Raw genomic sequence first — 10,406 nt, 5'->3', positions numbered from 1 at the left:
TAGTCAATCATAAACAGGTTTTCCATGCCATAATTGCATAAATATTACATTTATACATAATGAAACCTACTTCAATGAAATTTGGGTGTGGAACTAATTATCCAGTATAATGGTGGGATTACTGTATTGGAGTAAGTAAACAACAACAAAAAATCATTCATTTTTTACTGTTTATCCTCACAAAGTCGCAGGGGGTGCTGGAGCCTATCCCAGCTGTCTTCAGGCGAGAGGCGGGGTACACCCTGGACTGGTGGCCAGCCAGCCAATCACAGGGCACATATAGACAAACAACCATTCACACTCACATTCATACCTATGGACAATTTGGAGTCGCTAATTAACCTAGCATGTTTTTGGAATGTGGGAGGAAACCGGAGTACCCGGAGAAAACCCACGCATGCACGGGGAGAACATGCAAACTCCACACAGAGATGGCCGAGGGTGGAATTGAACCCTGGTCTCCTAGCTGTGAGGTTTGCGCGCTAACCACTCGATCACCATGCCACCCGCTGAAGTACTAATGAGGGACTAATGAGTGGTGGTTGGTGTCCAGCATGTTTTTGGAATGTGGGAGGACACCGGAGTACCCGGAGATTCCACACAGAGATGACCGAGGGAGGAATCGAACTCGGGTCTCGCTAACCACTCAAACACCGTGCAGCTGGACTAAAAAAAATATGAAAAAATATTAGCCACTATATGACCTCTCATGGACAACTTGACATGCTAATGCTAATGAAATGGTCCAATGCCGGACAATGAAAAACGGGACTTTTCCGTCACTTTTTATAAACAGGACATGTCCTGGGAAAACAGGACGTTTGGTCACCCCATATGTGTGTATTTCAAATAATGAATTCATAGACGGCGCCTTGCTGGTGTCATCAAATATTTCTGCCATGAGGTATGCAAACCACGCCTAAGACAAATATGGGAATCGGCCCCTGAACTGGTTCTTTACTATTTTCTTATTTAAACACAGGAAGTCGTTAGCATTGAAGATGCATGCATGTTAGCTTCAACACGGTGATCAAAGACTTTAGCCCACACATTGAAAAAAATGAATTTTGGAAAAATTCTACAAACCGTTGGAGAATACGGAATTTTCCAGAAGCTTATTCTTAGTGGATTAACAATTCCGAATATAGTCATGGGTACTTCTATGTGTAGTTTTCTTTTCATACAGTCGGATCCAGAACGACGTTGTAACACAGACTGGATCCTGAAGGTTGCTCCCAACTTGACGTCGGATGAGCAGTTGAACCTGACTATTCCTCTGGAGCGGAACGGTTCCTTCAGCCGGTGCCGCATGTTTGTTCCGGTGGACTGGGACATCAGTACCATTAAGGCGAATGGACTCAATGAGACCACGGTGTGCCAGAATGGTTGGAAGTACTACGACACCATGTACGAGTCCACCATTGTTACCGATGTGAGTGACTGGATGCTAATTTTTGCTATCAGATGGTTTGTTTTCAGACATTTTAATTCTGAGTGTTGCTTTGTAGTTTGATCTGGTCTGTGACAGGTCCAACATCCTGACAGTGGTCAAGACCGTTTTCATGGCTGGTATACTTGTTGGTTCTTTCATCTTTGGACCGATTGTTGAATCGTAAGTATAAAATTAATGAGTTTTTTGTTGTTTTTTTTTACATGCACCTGATGTTTTGACTAAAACTTTATTCAAACCCTTTGACTATGTGACTATGTACAACATATGCAGTGGTGATTTCTTATTTTTCATTCATTTTCTACCGCTTTTCCTCACGGGGGTCGCGGGGGTGCTGGAGCCTATCCCAGCTGTCTTCGGGCGAGAGGCGGGGTACACCCTGGACTGGTGGCCAGCCAATCACAGGGCACATATAGACAAACAACTATTCACACTCACATTCATACCTATGGACAATTTGGAGTCGCTAATTAACCTAGCATGTTTTTGGAATGTGGGAGGAAACCGGAGTACCCCGAGAACATGCAAACTCCACACAGAGATGGCCGAGGGTGGGAATTGAACCCTTGTCTCCTAGCTGTGAGGTCTGCGCGCTAACCACTAGACCCATTTCTTATTTTTTTCACACTTAAATCTTTCAGATCATCAAACAAATGTAAATATTAGAACACAATTTAACACAAAATGCATTTTTTAATTATAGTTTTTATTATTAAGGGAGGCTGCACGGTGGTCGAGTGGTTAGCGCGCAGGCTTCACAGCTTGGAGACCCGAGTTCAATTCCACTCTCAGCCCTCTCTATGTGGAGTTTGCATGTTTTCCTCGTGCATGAATGGGTTTACGCCGGTTTAATTGACTCCAAATTGTCCATAAGTATGAATGTGAGTGTTTGTCTATATGTGCCCTGTGATTGGCTGGCCACCAGTCCAGGGTATACCCCGCCTCTTGCTTGAAAACAGCTGGGATAGGCTCCAGCACTTCTCCGACCCTCGTGAGAAAAAGCGGTAGAAATTGAATGAATGAGTGAATGAATGAATGAAGCTGCACGGCGGACGAGTGGCTAGCGCGCAGCCTGGAGACCCGAGTTCAATTCCACTCTCGGCCCTCTCTATGTGGAGTTTGCATGTTTTCCTGGTGCATGAATGGGTTTTCTCCGGTTTCCTCCCACATTCCAAAAAACATGCTAGGTTAATTAGCGACTCCAAATTGTCCATAGGTATGAATGTGAGTGTGAATGGTTGTTTGTCTATATGTGCCCTGTGATTGGCTGGCCACCAGTCCAGGGTGTACACCGTCTCTCGCTTGAAGACCACTGGGATAGGCTCCAGCACCCCTCCGACCCTCGTGAGAAAAAGCGGTAGAAATTGAATGAATTAATTATTAAGGGAGAAAAAAAACATTGTTGTTGTGGGGTCTTTTGTGACTTCCTGCATGAGTCATCGCTGCACTCTTGGGGTCAATTTGGTTGGCCGGCCAAGTCAAGTCAATTTTAGCCCTTAATCACAAAACAAAAAGGCTTTACAAGCTGGCATTATTTGTGGATAATGGCTCTCACTGTGGTTAGCTGGAGTACCAAAGCTTTAGAAAATGGCTTTATAACCTTATCCAGACTGATAGATCTCAATTACTTTTTCTCTGGGGGAATCAGGGAGGATGATGTGAAACATTTAAGTGTGACAAACATGCAAAAATAAATCAGGAAGGGGGGGTTCGATCACTTCTTCAGACTACCTGTGCGTAGGCTGACTTCGGCATAAGTGGCAAAACTAGCCATTGCTAGCACATTTACTTTTGGCTGGATATAAAAACAAAAACATCCAAATAATATAACAGCCATCTTTTTTCCACTTATCCGAGGTCGGCAGTCTAAGAGGACAATCCCAGACTTTCCGAAGCCGGTGAGTCGGCGGATTCCGAGGTGCTCCCAAGCCAGTTGAGAGACAGTCTCTCCAACATGTCTTGGGTCTTCTCCGAGGCCTCCTACATGCCCTGAACACCTCCCCTGGGAGACATTTGGAGGCATCCTGACCAGATTGACCGAGCCTCCTCATCTGGCTCCTCTCAATGCAGAGGAGAGTGGCTCTACTCAGAGTTGGACTTTTTTTTTTTGGGGGGGGGGTTCTTGTTGAATTAATTTTGGATAGAGCTGGTCTGTATGAGCATGTCAACACTAACTGGATCATTTGTGCATTTTAGATTTGGTCGTCTGAGAACAACGCAGATCCCTGTTTTGCTCCTGATGGGGTCCACCTTCTTGGTTGGTGCGGCTCCAAATATCTACGTCTACATTGTGGCACAGTTCCTGCTCGGAGCTGCTCGTGCAGCTTATAGAATTAACGCCACTGTGTTAGGTATGACATCATGACAGGTAACCTCTTACTTCACCTATGAATACACGGTAATGGTAATGGTTTAATTTCATTTGAACATGCATCAGATTACAATTGAATGCATCACATAATCAGTTCCCAGTTCCACATGTCCAAAAGGAGTAGGAAGAAGCAAAGCTTATTAAATCCTACCCCTCCATCTGGTACTTTTACAATCAGTAACTGTTACATTTGTTCACTTCCTGCTTTCCCAACTTATTTTATTTAATTTTAAATAATTTAAATCATAAATTTAAATTTTATTGAAATTGAAATTCATTCATTCATTCATTCATTCATTCATTCATTCATTTTCTACCGCTTTTGAAATTGTAATTGTAATTGAAATTTTAACTGTGATTGTAATTGGAAATGGAATTGGAATTGAATTTTTTTTAATTATAAATTAATTATATTGTAATTTTAATTTCAACTGCAACTTTAATTGTAATTGTAATTGTAACTGTAACTCTAATTGTAACTGTATTTTTTAATGTTATTATTTAAAATTAAAACTTAAAAAAACATAAAATAATAAAGAAAGTCATTTATTAACATTATTATAAATTATTATAATTATTAAAAATATTTTTTTAATTTTTTATTAATTTTTGTCACAATCAGTAACTGTTACATTTGTTCACTTCCTGCTTTCGTAACTTATTTTATTTTATTTTGTTATTTAAAATGAAAACATTAAAAAAAACATAAAATAAAAATGTTATTTATTTATAAAAAAAAATAATTTCATATTTATTTTTTATTTTTTGTCACGTACGGAAGTGTAAAAAGTGTAAAAAAAAAAAAAAAATGTCTTTCTAGCTACAGAGTGGATTGGGGTCACCAAAAGATCTTTTGCCTCCTGTTTGTGCCAAATGTTTGCCGCACTGGGACAATGTGTCATGGCCGGACTGGTCTACGTTGTTCGTAACTGGAGAATAGCACACTATGCCATCGGAGCGGCGTATTCTCCTCTTGTCCTCTACATGTGGTACCTAATCTCCGATAATCTGTACAATACATTCTTCTTGGCAGCCTAATTACTTTTAATTTACTTTTAATTGCTTTTTAATAAAAGGTGGATTCCTGAATCCGCAAGGTGGTTGTTGACTCAAGGAAGAATTGAGGAAGCTAAGATATTGATCCGGAAAGTCGCATTAATAAATAAACAGGAAGTCCCAGAGGAAACGCTGGACAGAATGGTATGCTTTTAAAGAACACGCAATTTTTTATTCTCTTTATACTGCAATTTAATTATTTGTATTTTATTTTTATAACTTTGAATTACAGTTACGTGATCATGAGGAAAAAGACATTGAAAAAGGATCAATAAAAATAATTTTTACTATAAAAAGCCTGCTGAAATATTTATTAATTATATGTTTTGTCTGGTAAGTATCAATAATATTCTATAATTTTTCACTTTTAGGTGCTTTCATTTATGTTTTGTATTATTCTCCTTTATAGGTCTTCAGCGTTGATCAGCTACTTCTGTCTTAATCTCAATGTGGATAAATATGGATTAAGCATCTTTCTGGTTCAATGCCTGTTTGGATTCTCGGAAATACCCGCACATCTTCTCTGCATCTGGTTTTTGGAATTATTAGGAAGGAAACCATCCTTGATTATAACCCCGATGACAGGCGGGTTTTTTTGTCTCTTAACCTTGGCTTTCTCTCAAGGTGACTCCATCATCTTTCATGTAAATGCTACTTTAGCTTGAATATGTGACACATATGTATAATAATAATTATTTTTTTTAATTCATCTTGAACTCTCATTCCAGACAACCCTGTTGCCATTACAGCTCTTCTAACCACAGGGAAGTTCTTCTTGACCTGGGCTACGTCAGCATGTATGGTCTACGCTCAGGAACTGTTTCCTACTTCGATCAGGTAAGCAAGATTGCACTGCTTATCTTAATCAATTAACTGGGAAGCTGGAGCCTATTCCACTGACATTTGGGCACAACGACTGGATGGTATACTTCTTATTATTTCATATTTCAGAGTTTATATTAGAATTTATATTTTGCACTGTTGGAACTGAAGGAAGGGAGCCCAGACCTTTGCCAAGTGCAATAGTTCTCCCCCATATTGGGATTTACAGCAGTACTAGCAATAATAACATGTTAGCATTAGCATGCTAACACATAGCATAATAGTGCTGTTTATATATATGTGTCTAGCTATGAAAATGCTATGAATGCTACTATGCCAATGTTAGCATGCTAGCATTGCTAACATGTTAGCATTAGCATGCTAACACATAGCATAATAGTGCTGTTAATATATATGTGTGTCTAGCTATGAAAATGCTAAGAATGCTGCTATGGCAATGTTAGCATGCTAGCATTGCTAACATGCTCATGTTAGCATGTTATCACCGGGCATGATAGTGCTAAGTGATAGTTTTTCTGTAAAAAAAGGGCTAGGATGCTAACGTTGTGGAATGCTAATGCTAATCTAGCAATGTACAGGGAAGAGAAATGTGGAAGAAGTTCAACTCTTTTAGATCTCTTAGATTTTGCATTTGGAAAAATGGGAATGAAAAAAAAATTGGGAATTCTTGGTATGTGAAAAAATGTGGAATGAATGTCCTGAATTAGTTGAATACTTTGATGATCGAACGGTCTGATTTTTTGCTAGCTAATAGCATAAATATCCTGACTTTGTTGAATGAGTTGATGTCGGAATGAGGAGAATTCATTCATTCATGTTCTTCCGCTTTTCCTCACGAGGGTCGCGGGGGGTGCTGGAGCCTATCCCAGCTGTCTACAGGCGAGAAGCGGGGTACACCCTGGACTGGTGGCCAGCCAATCACAGGGCACATTCACACTCACATTCATACCTATGGACAATTTGGAGTCGCTAATTAACCTAGCATGTTTTTTTTTGGAATGTGGAAGGAAACCCCGGAGTACCCAGAGAAAACCCACACATGCACGGGGAGAACATGCAAGGGGTGGAATTGAACTCGGGTCTCCTAGCTGTGAGGCCTGTGTGCTAACCACTTGACCACCGTACAGCCTAAGTATAGCAGTTTTACGGAAAATTGTGAATTTTTGGGGGAAAAATTTAGATTTTTTTTTCCCTGAACGGTTGGTGATCAGATTTTAGTGAGACTTTTGCATAAAACAAAAAATGTTATCTGAAAAATAGCTAGCCTGAATGTGTGGCTTGTAGCAGGTAATTTGTTTTTGGGAAAAGGGTGAATTATTTCATGATTTCTTCCACACCCCATTTCCGACAATCCCTGAAAATTTTATACAATTCCATCCAGAACCATTCTAGTCGAGCAAAACATAACCTCCACTTTTCACTGTGCTGTGCATTTTATTTATATTTTAAGGGCGGTGTTTGGGTTTTTAGTCTTAGAACCTGCATTAAAATTTTCATAAAAATTTTATTTTAATGCAATAAATTGCTGACTCAATTTTTTTGCCTCTTTTCCATTTCTTCTTTTTGCATTTTGAAGCTCTACTTAGAACCTCCTTAAAATCCAACAGTGCAAAAAGGAATTTTTGTTTGCAATTTTTCAATATTTGGATCAGGAGTTCCAAGTACTACACTCTTCTCTCTTCTCAGGCAAAGAGCCTTTGGCTTGGCGGCCATGTTTTCTCGAGCAGCATGTCTCCTCTGTCCGTCAATCAACACGTTGGCTTTTTATCACTGGCAGTTACCCACCATCGTCTTCAGCACACTTGCCGTAGTCAGCGGATTTTTGGTTTTCTTCCTTCCTGAAACCCGGGGCAAAGAACTGCCTGATTCTACCACTGATGTCGAGGGCAACGAGTAAGCCATGTTTTGTAGATCATTGTTTATCTGTAGAAACCAGTAACAGTAGAAGCGCAACCGGGACTGTTGTGATACCAAAACTGTTCGATATGACCTTTGAGCTGAGCTTCTAATGGTTCTAATGTAAAACTATAACCACAAAGTCTGGACTAAGTAAGACATAGTGGTGTGTCGGTCATGAACGAACGGGTCATAAAAAACTAGTTCTTTTGTGTGAACGGAATGAACAAGTTCACCGACCCTAACATTCCCGTTCAGTCCGTTCAGTTGCAAATGCTTTTCTTTGGATTGGCTGGAGAGTCAGTTCACTGACTGAAAGACCAAGTCCAGTCAGCTAGACCGAGTCTCAGTCTTTCCGGTCTTGGTCTTTCTGATTCGTAACGCCTGACCGGGGAGCTGAGAGACGCTCGGATCCGGAGGGCTGTCATAAACCGAGACCGAGAGATTGACCGACACTATCGGTGATCTCGTTGGTTCCGTTCACAAAAAAGAACTAGTTCCTTTGACCCGTTTGTTCATGACCGACACACCACTAGTCATCACGTGTTGTTGCGCTGTTGAGTCGGAACAAACGTGAACATGAGTGAACGGACCGACTCGACACGGCTGACCGGGTCTATGCACAGGGGGAGATCACAGGTTAATAACCAATTGACCGAAATGAACGGATCTTTTTACTGAATGAACCGGAATGAACGGTTTTGCCCCAAAAATGTCAAGTGGTAGACCCGCCCCAGAGTCGGAAGATCCGATCTGCTGTTTGTCGTGACACGGGACCATCCTCGGTCCGTATAAAGTTTTTGACTAGTAGCGAGTGCAGTCCAATAACCATCAAACAGCATCTGCAAGAGAAAGGTTCTAAGACGAAAAAATGACCAAAGTCCTTAAGAAGGTTTTGGTCAAAGAGCCGAGATCCACGTTCTGGATCCTGTTGGTTCTGTAAGGTGTACCAGTCCACCAGGTTGGGGTGTTTTCCTTTGGTTCCAGTCCTACTTGACTACTCGAACCTTCAGTGTATCAACTAATAACATCCACTCCAACCCAGCTGATGTAACATGAGGTGTTCCACAAGGCTGTGTCCGGGAGCCTCTCCTGTTCCTGTTAGTATATCCTCTTTAGTCACATAAATACCGCAATTCAAATCTGTCCCATATCATGTTCATTTGAAAATTCTTGAACCAGCCCCTACAATTTTTTTTTTACAGCTGGAATAGGTGCAGATTCTGGAAGATCTAGGAAGTTTTCTGTATGGGTTATTGTGTGTAGCTTGGATATTCCAGCAAACATAAACACAGATTTTAAGTACCATAAGTACCATGGAAGTGATCTGAGCATTAGCTTGAGCGTTAGCTTGTTGGTTACATTGTTGACTTAACCTCATTAAGTAGAAATATACACATGTGACACGCTCATTAGCATAAACTATTTCTATGAAAGAACAAATACATCAACTCCGTTAAATATGTTTTTTTTTTTTTACAGAAATATGATTAACCCAGAACCAGGAAGTGACTCCGGATCGACTGAACAGGCCGGCATAAAATCAACCAAATTTTAGTATGAATTTGACTGTATACAGGGTGTATTTGTGTGTACCATGTACTACTATCGTTGAATATATTATTTCATTTTCATCTTCTGTACTTCCAGGAACTCATGATCATGTATGTTTAATGGGTTCTGCTGGTTATCTACAACAGGGCTCCCCAACACCTGGTCAGTAAAGTTACTGTAATGGTTCACACAAGTGGCACACTTGGTCGCCAGAAAAACAGCCTTTTATTGCAGGTTTCCCTAATCAAAACATAGATTACTGTTGCTTAAATACTCTTATTATGTAAACTTTATTGGGTAATAAGAGTCTCATTTCAAGTCTAGAGGGCTCCAATCATGTTAAAAACAGCATATGTAGACATTTCTATGCTATGCTAACTATGAAAATATTTCATTTAGAATATAATAATAATAAAAAAATTATATTGCACTTTACATTACAGAAATCTCAAAGTGCCACAAAGAAAGCATAAAACCTACAGTGAAGCAATAAAACAACACAACATAAGGCATAAAATAAATAAATATTAAAAAAAAAATGTAATTCAAAAAATTTAAAAAAATTTAAAATTTGAATAAAATTCACGTATCACAGTTGGGTCTGCAACCAATTAACCGTGATAAACGAGGGATTATTGTCATGAACCAAAGGCCCTCTAAGCTAGCAACCCGAAGGATGAAGAATTCAGTGAAGATCAGGAGCTCGGTGAAGCTGCTTTACCAGTAACTTGGGTGTTGTGTTCATTTTGTCTATTCAGCCTCTCAGGTATGTTCGTTCCAGTATGTTATGCTATGACTGACTGACAGCGACTTATAGTGTGGGAAAAAATACAGTACAATAAAATATTGTACATTTTTTTATTTTACACATGTTTTGCTGTGATAATTACTGTATGACAATATTGTGGATTTTTATTTCATATTGGTATTACTTAGTTATAACCTTGTTTATAATATTTATAATTATTTTATAATTAATAAAATAATTATAATTAATTATAATTAATTATAATTAATTAAATAAAAGTATTTAAATTGCTATTTTGTTCCACTTGCATGCCACAAAATTATATACTAAAAATTAAAAGGTATTGTTTTTGGACAAAATGTGTATGTATTCCCTTTTTAAAGTACCGGTTCGGACAGTACTGATTTGGTACTAGTATCAGGTTATCTGTAAACGGTACCGAACCTTCGGGAGGCGGATGAGGGCGGGACTCTGGGCGACCAAACCTG

General features: G+C 39.5%; 1 protein-coding gene across 1 annotated transcript; it reads left to right on the top strand.

Moving 5' to 3' along the window:
* Positions 1–622: 622 nt before the first annotated feature.
* LOC131125993 (solute carrier family 22 member 13-like) lies at positions 623–9,514 on the top strand. The gene is made up of 10 exons (XM_058068100.1): positions 623–1,432; positions 1,509–1,612; positions 3,647–3,801; positions 4,642–4,810; positions 4,898–5,021; positions 5,110–5,210; positions 5,287–5,501; positions 5,606–5,714; positions 7,407–7,613; positions 9,099–9,514. Exons 1-10 carry the CDS (start codon positions 1,061–1,063, stop codon positions 9,172–9,174), a joined length of 1,632 nt encoding a protein of 543 aa, XP_057924083.1. The 5' UTR covers positions 623–1,060; the 3' UTR covers positions 9,175–9,514.
* Positions 9,515–10,406: the final 892 nt, after the last annotated feature.

This window comes from Doryrhamphus excisus, chromosome 3, assembly GCF_030265055.1.
Source record: "Doryrhamphus excisus isolate RoL2022-K1 chromosome 3, RoL_Dexc_1.0, whole genome shotgun sequence".
NCBI lineage: Eukaryota > Metazoa > Chordata > Actinopteri > Syngnathiformes > Syngnathidae > Doryrhamphus > Doryrhamphus excisus.
This window is presented reverse-complemented; position numbering and strand designations above follow the sequence as displayed.

What these genes read in the sequence shown, in the direction of transcription:
- LOC131125993 (XM_058068100.1), top strand. Translation starts at nt 1,061, where the DNA reads ATGAATTTTGGAAAAATTCTACAAACCGTTGGAGAATACGGAATTTTC. An exon ending in AGTCCACCATTGTTACCGAT is followed by an intron (nt 1,433 to 1,508) that starts GTGAGTGACTGG and finishes GTTGCTTTGTAG; the next exon opens with TTTGATCTGGTCTGTGACAG. An exon ending in AGGAAACGCTGGACAGAATG is followed by an intron (nt 5,022 to 5,109) that starts GTATGCTTTTAA and finishes TTTGAATTACAG; the next exon opens with TTACGTGATCATGAGGAAAA.